Below are 15,066 nucleotides of genomic sequence, written 5' to 3'. Positions count from 1 at the left end.
GGGATTCAGCATGTACAAAGCTGAATTCCTGATCTTAATCCCAAAACTTGCTCTTCTTGCACCTTTCCTAACTCATCTGCTCAGGCCAAAAACCTTGATGTTGGTCCTGATGCTTCCAGTTCCCTCACACTCACACATCCGTTTTGCTAAGTCCCGTCATCTTTCCTTTCAGAACATATACATAATCTGATCACTAACTTCCCAGTGGTTTCCATTCTTCCACCCTTGTCCTCTCTATTATGTGTTTCCACATGGCAGTCACAGTGATCTTTTAAAAGGGGCACTTGGGTGGCTTAGTTCGTTAAGCGTCTCAACTCTTAGATTTCGGCTCAGGTCATGATCTCTAGGTTCATGAGATAGAGCCCTGTGTCAGGCTTTGTGCTGACAGTGTCTGCTTGGGATTCTCTCCCTCTTCTCCACCTCTGTGCCCCTCCCCTGCTTGTGCAAGCACGCACTTTCTCTCTCAAAATAAACGTTAAAAAAAATAAAAATATGAGTCTGATAATTATCACTTCTCTGCTCAAAACCCTGTAAGGGTTCCCCATCTCATAGTGAAAGCCACAGTCTTTAAAGTAACTAGAAGGACCCCCTGTTTCAGGAGCTGACAGGCTATCGCCCACGGACCAAATTTGGCCTACTGCCTGTTTTTGTATGACCTGCAAGCTAAAATGGTTTTTATATTTTTAAATCCTTAAAAAATAAAAAAAAATTGATATTTGTGAGGTGAACATCATATGAAATCAAGATATCTGTGCCTGTAAATAAAGTTTTATCGGAACACAGCCACTCTCATTTGTTCACATTTTATCTGTGGCTATATTTGCACTGCAAAGGAAGAATGGAGTGGTAAGGACCTTACGGCTTGAAAAGCCTAAACTATTTAATATCTAGTCCTTTAAAGAAAACATTTGTCATCCTCTGTCCTAAGTGATCTGGTCCTCACTCTTACCGCTCTGTCCTTGCTACCCTTTTCTCCCTCTACTTATCCTTCTCTAGCCCTCCGCTGACTTTGGGCTCCTAGTTCTCCACCTCACCAGGCACATTCTTCCTTTCCCTGCCAGGAATGCTCATTCCATACATGTGTGCTTGGCTGACTCCCTTACTTCGTCAATTCTTTGCTCAGGTGTCTCCTCAGTAAGGGCTGACCATCTGCAAGGTTGCATTTCCCCTCGTATACTGCCTTAGTGCACTTGCACTGCCCCCTTCTTTCTTTTTCATAGTACTTCACACCTTCTAACATACTGTTTAATTTACTTAGTTTTGTACTTATGGCTATGTTGTTTTTCCCTCTCTGCTCTTAAATAACAAAGGTAGGGATTTTTGTCTGTCTTGTTCACTGCTACATCCTAAGAGCCTAGAATATTGGCTGGCATATTATAGGTGCTCAATAAAGACTTGCTGAGATGCATTAAACTATTGGTTCTTTCACCAAACAAGCTATCTAACTGGGTGGCTACAGTTCTGTCATGTAACTGTTCTGTCAAGGATTGGAAAGGACTGGTGTCTGTTTCAGTGAGGAGATGTTTTCCTGTTACCACTCTGGTTACTTGCTAACATCTTTTTCATCTTGCTCAGGGACAGTAAGTATTCAGAAAGTGTTCTGGTTCAATGTAGCTAGCTCCTACAGCCCATTCTTTTTTCTTTTTCTTTTCTTTTCTTTCTTTTTTTTTTTTTGATGTTTATTTATTTTTTTTTTAATTTTTTTTTTCAACGTTTATTTATTTTTGGGACAGAGAGAGACAGAGCATGAACGGGGGAGGGGCAGAGAGAGAGGGAGACACAGAATCGGAAACAGGCTCCAGGCTCTGAGCCATCAGCCCAGAGCCCGACGCGGGGCTCGAACTCCCGGACCGCGAGATCGTGACCTGGCTGAAGTCGGACGCTTAACCGACTGCGCCACCCAGGCGCCCCTGATGTTTATTTTTGAGAGAGACAGAGCACAAGCGGGAGAAGAGCAGAGACAGAGGGAGACACAGAATCCGAAGCAGGCTCCAGGTTCTGATCTGTTAGCACAGAGCCCGACACGGGAGAAGAGCAGAGACAGAGGGAGACACAGAATCCGAAGCAGGCTCCAGGTTCTGATCTGTTAGCACAGAGCCCGACACAGGGCTTGAACTCACAGACCGTGAGATCATGACCTGAGCCGAATTTGGACGCCCAACCCACTGAGCCACCCAGGCGCCCCTCCTACAGCCCATTCTATGTTAGGATTGTAGCCATGGGTACCACTCTTGTTTAAACTGTTAATTGGGAATGAGTGCCTGGCTGGCTCAGTCACTTGAACGTCTGTCTGGCTCTTGGTTTTGGCTTGGGTCATGATCTCATGGTTTGTGAGTTTGAGCCCCACATTGGGTTCTGTGCTGATTTCATGGCACCTGCTTGGGATTCTCTCTCTCTCAAAATAAATAAACTTAAAAAATAAATAAAATCTTAAAAAACAAACCCTGTTAGTTGATAAAGGACCTTTTGACCTGAGCCCAGTGTTGCAAGGCTTCAAATGACACAGTGGGATTGAGCTTTTCCATCATTCTAGGTATTTTGGGTAAGGATGAAAAGCTAGATTTTTGGACTAGGTATATGTAATTTGTAGGTTTTTTGGTTTTTCCTTATGTACCTTTTTTATGTAGAAAATGAAAGAATTTCCAGAGGAACATTGTGAAATTCAGTGTTATTTTTATTTGTGTGTGTGTGTGTGTGTGTGTGTGTGTGTGTGTGTGTGTGTGTGAGAGTGTGTGACAGAGAGAGAGAGAGAGAGAGAGAGAGAGAGAGAAAATGTGTGTGGGGAGGGGCAGAGTGTGAGGGGGACAAGAATCCAAAGCAGGCTTCATGCTGAGAGCAAACAGACTGATGCAGGGCTTGAACTCATGAACTGTGAGATCATGACGTGAGCTGAAGTCAGATGCTTAACCAACTGAGCCGCCCCGGCACTCCTGAAATTCAGTGTTCTTTTTGTGTGAGTATTATATATAAACTCAGTGCCACCATGTAGAGAAAGTTTATTTGAAGGTATTTGGGGGAGGAGTATTTGCTCTTTGTGTGTCTGAGTTGATTCATACCCTGTTGTACTCCCAATCATGGTGCTGGGTACAGAATAGACAGTTAATTAGTACATATGTATTTGCTTGTGAATCTCATTATCTTCAAGTGATCTTGGCGTATCAGTGAGGTCTTTTTCTAATTTTACCATACCCATCTTTTTTTTTCTTTTTTTTTTTACAATTTATTGATTTATTTTGAGAGAGAGGGAGAGAGTGAGCGCATGGGTGAGCAGGGGAGGGGCAGAAAGAAAGGGAGAGAGAGAGAGAGACGCACTGTCAGCACAGAGCCCCATTCAGAGCTCGAACCCACAAATGGTGAGATCATGGTTTGAGCTGAAATCAAGAGTTGGACATATAACCAACTGAGCTACCCAGGTGCCCTATCCTTTTCCTTTCTTTTAAGTTTGTTTATTTTTGAGAGGGACAGAGGGGCAGAGAGAGAAGGGGGAGGAGAGAGAATCCCAACCAGGCCCGATGCTCTGCTCTTAGCTTGACATGGGGCTTGGTCTCATGAATGAAATCATGACCTGAGCCTAAACCAAGAGTTGGACTCTTAGCCAGCTGAGCCCCCCAGGTGCCCCATCCTTCTTCTTCTTTTTTTTTTTTTAAGTGTATTTATTTTTGAGAGAGAGAGCAGAGCATGGAGCCTGATGCAGGGCTCGGTCTCATGACTGTGAAATCATGACCTGAGCCTCTGAGGCCTGAGTGGGACTCTTAACTGACTGAACCACCCAGGTGCCCCAAAGCCTTTTACCTTTCAAGGTCAGTTACAAAAGATGTAACATCACCACCAAGAGTGTAATCCATGAAAGAAAAAGTTGATGAGTTGGACTTCATTAAAATTAAAACTTCTGCTCAACGAGAGACTATTAAGAGAATGAAAAGAACTCTTAAAACTAAAGACCAAGAAAACAGACAACCCAATAAAAAAAAAAAATGGGTAGAAGATTTGAACAGGCCACCTTACCAAAGATGTACAGATGGCAAATAAGCATATGAAAAGATACTCAACATCCTGTGTCATCAGGGAATTTCAAATTAAGCAACAGTGAGATACCACTGCACACCTATTAGAAGGGCTCAAGTCCCAAACTTTGACAACACCAAGTGCTGATGAGGATGTGGAGCAGCAGGGACTCATTTACTGCTGGTGGGGATGTAAAATGGTACGACTGTGTTGGATGAAAGAGAGTCTGGAAGTTTCTCACAAAGCTAAATTAAACATTGTCTTGCCATATGATCCCATAATCGTTCTCCTTGGTATTTACCCAAATGGGTTGAAAACCTGTGTCTACACAAAAATCTGCATACGAATGTTTATAGCATCTTTGTTCATAATTGCTAAAACTTGGAAGCAACCGAGATGTCCTAAAGTAGGTGAATGGATAAAAAACTGTGGTCCATCCGGACACTGGAATATTATTCAGTGATAAAAAGAAATGTCCACTCATGGAGGAATCTTAAATGCATATTGCTAAATGAAAAAGGCCAATCTGAAAAGACTACATACTGTATGATTTTAACTATATGACATTTGGAAGAAGGAGGGTTTGAATAGGTGGGACATGGGATTTTTAGGGCAGTGAAGCTGTTCTGTATGATTCTGTAATGGTGGATGCATGTCATTATACATTTGTCAAAACTAGAATGTACAACACAAAGAACCCTAATGTAAATTATGGACTTTAATAGTGTTGCATAAACATTGGTTCAGCAGTTGTAACAAATGTATCACACTGATGTAAGATGTTAATAATAAGGGAAACTGTATGTGTGTGGTGTGGAGAAGGGGTACATAGGATTTTCTCTATTTTTCACCCAATTTTTCTATAAACCTGAAACTCTGAAAAAAATCCACTGTTTGAAAAAGCAGTGCTCGAATCCCCAGTAGCTGGGGTACCTGGGGGGGTCTCATTTAGTTTAAGCATCTGACTCTTGATTTTGGCTCAGGTCATGATCTCACGGTTTGTGGGATTGAGCCCTGTGTCAGGCTGTGCACTGACAGCATGGAATGTGCTTGGGATTCTGTCTCTCCTGTATCTACCTCTACCTCTCTCTCTCTCTCTCTCTCTCTCTCTCTCTCTCTCTCTCTGTCTCTCTCTCTCAAAACAGACAGACATTAAACAAAAAGAATAGTAACTGTCCTTCTTTATTAAAAAAAGAAAAGAAAAAGCAGTGCTTGATTAAAAAAGTGAAACACATGCACATGCTTATACATATACATTCCACCTGCTGCATAAAGCTGCTCTTATTTAATAAGTAGAGCACACCTAATATTTTTCTATACTCTGTTTTTAAATGTATACATAACTCATGTGTTAACACAATGTTTTATTTGATATTTGAGGGCTTTTTTCCCCCCTCCCTCCTAAAGCCATTTATTGAGCGTGTACTGTTTGGCAAATACTCTTAGATATTTTTCATTTAGTTTGAGGTAGATCCTATTTCCCCCATTGCACACGTGGAAAACCTCTGGCTCAGAGAAGTGACATGGCAAATCAGGTGCTTTAGTCTAGGCCCATTTGGCTCAAAAGCCTGTGTGCTATATAGACTTGGTAATTCACATAGACAGATTTTTTTTGAGATTGCTAAAGTTTAGCCCCTAACATAAGTGTAAGTGCTTTTAGAGTGAAAATATTATTGAAGATTGTCTAGGTTTAAATTGGCTTTACTGTGTACTTTTGCTTTGTGTTTTCAATTAGGTTATATTACCTCTTTATGCTCTAGTTTCCTTATGTGTTAAATGGAGATAGTAATTGAAATTGTTGTGAGGATTAAATGAGTTAATATATGAAAAGCTCTTTGAGCAGTGCCTGGTACAGAATATGAGTTACATAAATGTTACCTTATTAATTAGTAGCAGAATTTCATTTCATAGATAAAAGAAACTGAGACCCAAAGAAATGAAATGATTTTCTGAGTCATGTAACTTTCTAAAGTCACTTAGCTATTAAGTGGCAAAGTTGAGTTTTTTTTATTTCAAGGCCAGAATTTTATCTGCTGTTAATTGTTTTTGTTTGTTTTGTTTTGTTTTGTTTTGTTTTAAGAAAAACTCTTGGGGCACCTGGGTGGCGCAGTCGGTTAAGCGTCCGACTTCAGCCAGGTCACGATCTCGCGGTCTGTGAGTTCGAGCCCCGCGTCAGGCTCTGGGCTGATGGCTCAGAGCCTGGAGCCTGTTTCCGATTCTGTGTCTCCTTCTCTCTCTGCCCCTCCCCCGTTCATGCTCTGTCTCTCTCTGTCCCAAAAATAAATAAACGTTAAAAAAAAAAAAATTTAAAAAAAAAAAAAAAGAAAAACTCTTGACTCTGAGTTTGGTTTGGGACCAGGAGGCCTTTGTCCTTGATTAGTTGTATGGCCCTTAATATCTATAGTTCTTTTGTAAGCTGAGGGGTGGGTGGCGTTGGGCCAGACGATTTCTAAGTTGCTTTTACAGCACCAGCAGAACATTGCTTTTATCATGGATTGTTGAACTGTGCTATAAGTCCTGAAGTTCCTCGAGCTGCTTGATGCATGCATAGGGTGGTTACTCTCTGTGCTAAATGACTGAGGAATGCTGTATTTTGACACTGGTGATCCACAGTTTCTCCACTAACATCACCTTTCTTTTTAATGTTTATTTTTTAGAGAGAGAGACAGAGCGAGCGAGCACAAGCAGGGGAGAGGCAGAGAGAGAGAAGGAGAGCTAGAATCCAATGTAGGCTCCAGGCTCTGAGCTGTCAGCACAGAGCCCAATGTGGGGCCCAAACCCCCGAACCATGAGATCGTGACCTGAGCAGAAGTTGGACACTTAACTGACTGAGCCACCCAGGCGTCCAAACAATTAATTTTTTTAATGTTTATTTTTGAGAGAGAGGGAGAGAGAGTGAGTGTGAGTGGGGGAGGGGCAGAGAGAGAGGGAGACAGAATCCGAAGCAGGCTCCAGGCTCCAAGCTGTCAGCACAGAGCCCCATGTGGGGCTCCGACCCGCGCACCGTGAGATCGTGACCTGAGTTGAAGTCGGACGCTTAACCCACTGAGCCACCCAGGCGCCCCAGCTTTTTCTCAGCATTCTTCCCTGCTTTCAGTCTACCATCTTAATATGGTTGAATTTTTGGCCTTACTTTTTTAGAGTGAAGCACGTGAACTTTGCTATCAGTTCTCCGCTGAACACATAGCAATCTTTTTTGGCTGCTGGATTCACAGCTAAATACTAAATGGTTGAATCTGCTAGAATGGTGGAGTAGGGTTGGGAATGGGAAATGGCCAGACTTAACTTGTGTAGTACGATCTGTATACAAAAGGATCTTTGAGACATATCTTACCATGGGATCATGTTTCTTAACTTCTTTGTATGAAAAGACCCTAAGAATTGTAGCATGTGTGTGTTCTCTCCTTTGTGTGTTATGTGTGATAAAGTAAACCCCATTGATGAGTTCAGTTACATAATCTTTTGTTTTCGTTTTTTTTTTTAAATCAAGCTTCACCTTATTTCAGGTGGATTTTGTGGAGTCAGGGAAGTTGGTTACAGGATATGAATAGCTTTGCATGTAGGTCACAGCTGAGTATCATTTGACTAAAATTGTGGGTTTGTTTTTTAATGTGCAGTATTGGGGAGTGTTATGTTACACCTATAACTTTCCTAGTCCCAAAAATTCAAAAAGGATTTGTTTTTCTTTAAGAGAACAACTGATAGTATTCGGAAACTGTTACAGGCAAAAGTATGGGGTGGGGGGAGTTCCTTATTTAAAGGAAATTTAAAGGAAAGATATTGAGATGAAGAGGAAGCTATTTTTTGTGTTTATTTTGTGGTGTGTAAATAACTTCTGATATCCCTGATATCCACGTAGGTAATCATGTGTTCTGTTTTGATAGTTACTCTCTTTTTTTTTTTTTAAACATCTTGGCTTATAATTTATAAGGATTTCATCAGTGCTCAGAAGAGTTTACTTTTACCTTATCTGGAATAAAATCTCATAAAGATGGAATAAAGGGGTAATAGTAATTAAGTCTCTGGGCAGAAATATACGGTGGGATTTTGACTACAGTCATCCATGCGTAATGAAGTCAGGATCTAGTGAATATTGAGGAATTTGGCATAATAGCATATATAGGCTAAAATCTGGGAGCAGGGTCTCTCAGGAGTTAGGGGAACAGAGCCAAAAAAGCATTCTGAATTTTAGGCCTAAAAATGATTAAAGAAGAAACATTGTGCCAACATGTACTGTCTGATGGCAATATCAAATGGAAAAGCTTCATGGTTTCAATTAATGGTGGTATTATATTTTCAGGTGGATTATCTACTTTTTGAATAGGTCTGGCTAATGCTAATTTTTTTTTTAATTTTTTAAAAAATTTTATTTTTTTTAAGAGACAGGGACAGAGCATGAGTGGGGGTAGGGCGGAGTGAGAAGGAAATACAGACTCCACATCAGACTCCAGACTCTGAGCTGTCAGCTCAGAGCCCAGACACAAGTCTCGAACCCATGAACTAGAACAAGATCATGACCTTAGCTGAAGTCGGGCGCTCAACTGACTGAGCCACCCAGGCGCCCTGTGGTTAATGCCAATCTCTAATTGAAAGTCTTATGATCAATTGCAACATTGTTGCCACCAGTAGTGGTAGTACTTTTTCAGGTAGTACTTCTTTATTTTTTATTCTAAAAAATTTTTAATTTTATTATTATTTAAAAAAAATTTTTTTTAAGTTTACTTACTTTGAGAGAGAGAAAGAGAGCGAGCCTGGGCCAGGCAGAGAGAGTGGGAGAGAGAGAAAATCCCAAGCAGGTTCTGTGCTGTCAGCACAGAGCCCAACCCGGGGCTCAATTTTCATGAACCCTGAGATCATGACCTGAGCTGAGTCGGACACTCAACCGACTGAGCCACCCTTCAGGTAACACTTCTTTACTGAATCTGTGTCTGTTAATGTATTTATCTCACTGAGTATGAGTCAGCCAGCTGCCACACTGTGGCTACCAAGGGGGTTACTTTTTTGGCCATATCACTTACGCTCTCGGCCCCAGGCCTTCAAAAGATACGTTTAGCTTTTGTTTGAAATGAGGTCATTTTCCTCTATAAAGATTATTTCTTTTTAGTCAATACGCATGTTTATAAGCTCCACATTCAGATATGAAACTGCTTGTAAATAAGCATTTTTGAAAAGTTGTTTTTCTTTTTGTCTTGCAGGTGTATTCCAGAGAATAAGTCTTCAAACACCTTTGCCATATTGTCTCTGAGCTGTCAGGGGACTCAGGCTTATGAGGAGGTACTGTCACACAAAACAGTGTCTAGTGAAGACGACAAGAAAGTGGGGAAAGGACTGGAAAAAGAAGCTAAAACACTATAGGAAACCATGGTAGGTATTATTCATGTTTCCTTAATTTAGTTCTAATAAATTCCAATTAGTTTAAAATCGGAAATGTTAATAATGAGGGCAAGTAAAAAACAACGGTGTTAAATTTTGGCTCTCGTGCATCAGACAAAGATGGCACTCCACTATTTAAGCAAAGCCAATGAGTTCAGATTTATTATGAGCCCTTTAAACCACAAGATGGAGCCCCATGAGCCTTCAGGCCATAAATTATTAAATACTCATAAATAATATTTTCTAATAAAACTGGTGTTAGCAAACTGATAGAAGGATGGCTTAGGTGACCTTGAACTTGAAATTATGTAATTTTTCACTAGTCTTTTCTCTGAAGTTTAGTTTTTTCCAGTGGAAATTAAAAATCTTGAACCAGTCCTTTAATGAGTGATGTGAATGGTGTAGGAGTTTATGAAGTTTGAGTATTGAACTCAAAAAGTCACCTTTTCCCACATGCTTTCAAAGTAACAGGATCAAGTGTTGAGTGTATTGGGGGCACTGAATCTTCTCTCAAGAAACCTTGCTTTTTGTGGGAAGTTCATACTCAAATGAGATGTTAAATGAGATCGTAACCTTTGGTGCCTAGTGTATTAACTGGTAAAATGTGTTGAATTTTTTCCTCTAGTATTTTGGTTCTGGAGGATGTTGTGTGAATTTTTTCCCTAAGTATAAGTGAGAAAAGGCTTAAAAAAGATGTTATAAGTGGGAGAAAAAGCACAAAAATATTAATCATCAGTATGTTTGAAATATGTTGTTTAGCAAGCCTGATGGTATTTAAGTGTTAGTTAATTTTTAAAAAATTTGTTCTAGGGATTATAACTTAGTTGATTTCCTCTTTAGAGAAGAAATTCTCCAAATATTTTAGTTCTGGATGGTGGGCAAATGTTAACTTGGGATTTTCTCTGTCATTTAGTTTTAGTTGAGATGTAAGAAAGGACACTGGGACTTGGTGTTTTCTCGAATATGAAATATTTGCCTCTTCAGCTCATTTATTTATTATAGTCTTGATATTTTTACAATTTATATGTTTTTTAATATTATTTGTCATAGTTGATAAAAAAAAATTCCTTTCCTAGTTTATTCATTTTAAATTTAGGTTTTCTGGTGTAGTAATTTAATTGGTTGGTAGGTGTTTTCCAGTGCTATTGCTTTACTTCTTAGATCTTAGATTTGAATGGTAACTTTCTGTTTCTGCATAGTTCTTTTCCAATTTAAATGTATAAATCTCTAAACAAATCCATTTGGACCTTGTTAGGGTAAATAAGATGCCCCCTCCTTTTTTTTGTCCTACCTCTTATTCTTCCATTCATCATTGTTTCATGCTGCTTGTCCTGTCACATCCAGTAGACTCATGGATTTAAGATTTTGGATTTAACATTGCCAGTCTATGTTATTTGTGAGGGAAACACCAAAGGTTTGTGGTATGTAGCGATATGTAATTTTGTTAAGGTGAAGCCAGTATGGAGGACTGAGTAATTTAGCTAACTAAGTAATTTAGTAACTCACCCTACAACTAAATAACAGAGAAGATCTCAAGTTAACATCTACCTGCCATGGCCTGCAGCCATCCAGAACTAAAAAATTAGTAAATTTCTTCTTGTCTAAAGAGCAAATCAAGTAATTTAATAATTTATCCCTAGAACAACTTAGAGTCTCCAATTTGTTATAGGTCTGTTTTGTTTTCTTGTTACTTATTTAGGGATATGAGAGTAAATCTCAAGAAATGATGAAAAAGTTTATTTCTTTGTGGGAAAAGGCTCCAATTAGAAAACTGGTTGTGAACTTTGAGCAAGGAGAAAATCTGGACAGAAATGGTTTTTATCTAGAAAAAAAGCTTTGCGATTGATTTTCATCCTTTTATTATATTTGAGGGTTTCAAAGGATTATTTATAGTTTGCTTCATTTTATAGGGGACAGTAATACTATAGTATTTACTAGTGTCCAAATTAGTATGATTTTTAAACATTAATACTCAAAAACAAAACAAAAGAGACAGGACTGATAAAGAATTGAGAATTTTTTATTTTGTGGTAGCCTTTAAAACAAAATATTTATCGGGGCGCCTGGGTAGCTCAGTCGGTTAAGCGTCCGACTTCAGCTCATGTCATGATTTTGCAGCCTGTGAGTTCGAGCCCTGTGTCGGGCACTGTGCTGATGGCTCAGAGCCTGGAGCCTGCTTGGGATTCTGTGTCTCCCTCTCTCTCTGCCCCTCTCTCTCATGCTCTGTCTCTCTCTCTAACTCTCAAAAATGAATAAATGTTAAAAAAAAAAATTAAAAAAAACCCAACAAAATATTTATCATCTAGCACATAAAAGTTCATATAAAGACACTCTAGCCACCCTTTAAATGGAATACTTTGGGCTTTATGGAAACTGAACTATCTTATCCCTGTTCATTTTGCAGTGTACTGTTACAAGTGTCTTCATGGTATTTGTAAATTTGGAAGTATTCAAAAGTTTTTGGAAGTGTGAGTCATGAGTGTGGAGGATATAGTCTATTAAATTTTCATGAAATTCATTCTATTTCTAGGCTCTAATCTGCTCCACTGATTTCTGGGCCAGCGTGTCACTTCAATTACTGCTTTTTAAATTTTTGATATTTTGTTTTCGTGTAATTATACCACTCATCCATCTTTGTAGAATATTTCTTGATGGTTTCATTGATTTTTTTTTCCCCCCCAAAGGAGCTTTAAAATGATTTTTGTTGAGTATTAAGGAAATCTATCTTGAGGGGATTTTGATTGAGAATGTAATACATTTGTAAATTACTTTGGGAAGTCGATTCTTTTGCAGTATATATTTTCCCCCTTCTGGAGTTTGGAATGTCTCCTACAAATCTATTTTAAAAATCAAGGCCTTGCACCAGAGGTTTCAATGCCAAATAGTAAATAGATTTCTAATGTGATCCATAGTTTTTCTATAGTGTTGACACATAACTTTGTATTTTATATTATTACTGTATTATGAAATCTCAATTTTTTAAGGTGCCAAAGTCCTCAGCAATTTGGAAAGGAATGACTGGTTATCATGAGTCACCATCATGCATTTCTAGATACTTTCTCAAAGCTAAGAAGTATCTGTTTCTCGTAGATGATGTGTGATACAGATGACCTTTTTTGAAGTGGTATTCAAAACACTAGATTTGAGGTAAATGGTAATGTGCATTATACCAAGAGTAACCTGGATGAATCTTAACCAAAACATGAAGGAAAGATCTCTAATTTTCTTTCTTTTTTTAATGTTTATTTTTGAGAGCATGAGTGAGAGAGGGTGTAGGGGATGGACAGAGAGAGAGGGAGACATAAAACCCAAAGTGGGCTTCGCCCTGACAGCAGAGAGCCCAATTCAGGGCTTGAACTCACTAACTGTGAGATCATGACCTGAGCTAAGGTCGGATGCTTAACCGAATGAGCCACCCAGGTGCCCTGGGATCTCTAATTTTCTGATGTGGTTTAGTAGAATGAGGTTTTTCTTCATATTCCTGTGCAATTTTTTTATTGTCTCAACATTAATTGTTTCACAGTAGTTTGATAATTAAGCTGTGATTTGACTTAAATATTCAATATTTGCATATCCTACTTTTCAGGTAATATTCCTTGTATTGAAGTAATTGTTTTCTTTCTTCTTCTGACAGAGATCTATTAGATCTTTTGCCAATGATGATCGCCATGTAATGGTGAAACATTCAACAATCTATCCATCTCCAGAGGAACTTGAAGCTGTTCAGAATATGGTGTCTACTGTTGAATGTGCTCTTAAACATGTCTCAGATTGGCTTGATGAAACAAATAAAGGCACAAAAGCAGAGGGTGAGACAGAAGTGAAGAAGGATGAGGCCGTAGACGCCTATTCCAAGTGAGTGTGGCCTGACCTTTGTGGTGCTTTACTGCAGCGCTCAGAAAAGCTCAGGGTTCTCTTCCACTGGGCTATGTTAGGTTCTTTAGGTTTTCTCATTTATATGACCGTAGACAAGGAAGTAAATGTTTGTGGAATTTTTCTGAGTTACATTTGAAACGAAAGCAAGAAAAGAATAATAATTAGACCAGAAAGAGAAGATGGACTTGTTCAGGATGCCTTTTGAGAGTGCACCAAGCCCTTTAAAACTGTCATTTCTGGAGATTATGAAATGTCACCTTTTTCATGTGTTGGCTTAGCCTCCTAAATTCAGAAATAAATAGTTGTGTTTTGGGTCTCTGGGGAAATCATAAAATGTCATTTTTTTTAAAGGTATTTAAAAATCCTGGTGGAAAAGAGAGAATGCAGGAAAATGTGTTCTAAATGTATTTTTGACCTTATCTACCTTGTTGATTCCTAGTGTTCAGCACAGTGTCTTGCACTTAGTAAATGCTCATTGGGTATTTGAGGAATGAATGAAGGACTAATGGGAGCCAGAGCCTTCAGCTTTATAGCAGAGTATTCTCAGTGTTGTAACAATAGTAAGAGATGAGTTAGATGAAGCCGCAGTATAACTGCAATCAGATCATGGAACTCTGTGTGCTGTAACAGTAAGCTTCTTGTCTTGAGCAGTGTCATTATGATTGGAATGAGTATGATTTACTTTAAAGGAGAAGCTCATTTGACTTACTGTATTTATAGGATTAAGAGCATTGCTTTGGCTGCAACTTATAAATTGAACATGGAGGTTATAGAATTTTTTCTTCAGCTTTCATTTCTAAGTGTTAGATAAATAAGAGGATGAATGCCTGGGTGGCTCAGTTGGTTGAGCGTCTGACTCTTGATTCTGGATCAGGCCATGATCCCAAGGTTGTGGGATTGAGCCCTGCGTCAGGCTTCACGCTGAGCACAGAGCCTGCTTAAGATTCTCTTTCTCCCTCTCCCTCTGTGTGCACGCACTCTCTCTGAAATAAACAAAGAAACAAAAGTGATAAATAGATAAAGAATAGTGGGGAGGTATTGATAAATTGATTTTCTTCACTGACAGTGTAACCTTTTCATCTTCAGATGCAAGTTAATCAGTTTCAGTTTTCAGTTGAACCACATAGTTCTTTAACCTTGTTAACTCTTTGCAGGTAATGTCTACATTGTGTATAGTCCTACCCTTGTCAGTTTGAAGGTTCTTGGCAGTAATTTTTTTCTTGTATATTACGGTTTTAAAGTAGATACTTCCAAATTTTGGGGCTTATGTTAATTAGTAGTAGAATCCAGTAATCTAGCCCCAGTCTCTGTGCAAATTGAATAGTCATGCACTCCATATTTAAATTGTACTTTGGAATGTGTTTATGCCCTTTCAAAAACTTTTTTAAAATTTTGATGAAATGTGTATAACAAAATTTGCCATTTTTATTTTTATTTATTTAAAAAATTTTTCCTACGTGGCAATGAGAAAAAATGAAATATGGCCTTTTGTAGCAACGTGGATGGAACTGGAGAGTGTGATGCTAAGTGAAATAAGCCATACAGAGAAAGACAGATACCATATGGTTTCACTCTTACGTGGATCCTGAGAAACTTAACAGGAACCCATGGGGGAGGGGAAGGAAAAAAAAAAAAAAAAAGGACGTTAGAGTGGGAGAGAGCCAAAGCATAAGAGACTGTTAAAAACTGAGAACAAACTGAGGGTTGATGGGGGGTGGGAGGGAGGGGCGGGTGGGTGATGGGTATTGAGGAGGGCACCTTTTGGGATGAGCACTGGGTGTTGTATGGAAACCAATTTGTCAATAAATTTCA

General features: G+C 39.0%; 1 protein-coding gene across 2 annotated transcripts in view; it reads left to right on the top strand.

Moving 5' to 3' along the window:
- The window catches only part of STRBP (spermatid perinuclear RNA binding protein), a 153,123-nt gene that overhangs the window by 70,449 nt on the left and 67,608 nt on the right, over positions 1–15,066 (top strand). For both annotated transcript variants that reach the window (XM_047069202.1, XM_047069198.1), the window contains exons 2-3: positions 9,201–9,369; positions 13,013–13,233. In XM_047069202.1, coding sequence (XP_046925158.1) covers positions 9,367–9,369; positions 13,013–13,233 — 224 coding nt within the window. In that variant the 5' untranslated portion in view covers positions 9,201–9,366. The remainder of the gene's footprint in view (positions 1–9,200; positions 9,370–13,012; positions 13,234–15,066) is intronic.

Source organism: Lynx rufus, unplaced genomic scaffold (assembly GCF_022079265.1).
Source record: "Lynx rufus isolate CCGP_SWC_20201006 ecotype Redwood Valley unplaced genomic scaffold, mLynRuf1.p SCAF_10, whole genome shotgun sequence".
NCBI classification, from domain to species: domain Eukaryota; kingdom Metazoa; phylum Chordata; class Mammalia; order Carnivora; family Felidae; genus Lynx; species Lynx rufus.
This window is presented reverse-complemented; position numbering and strand designations above follow the sequence as displayed.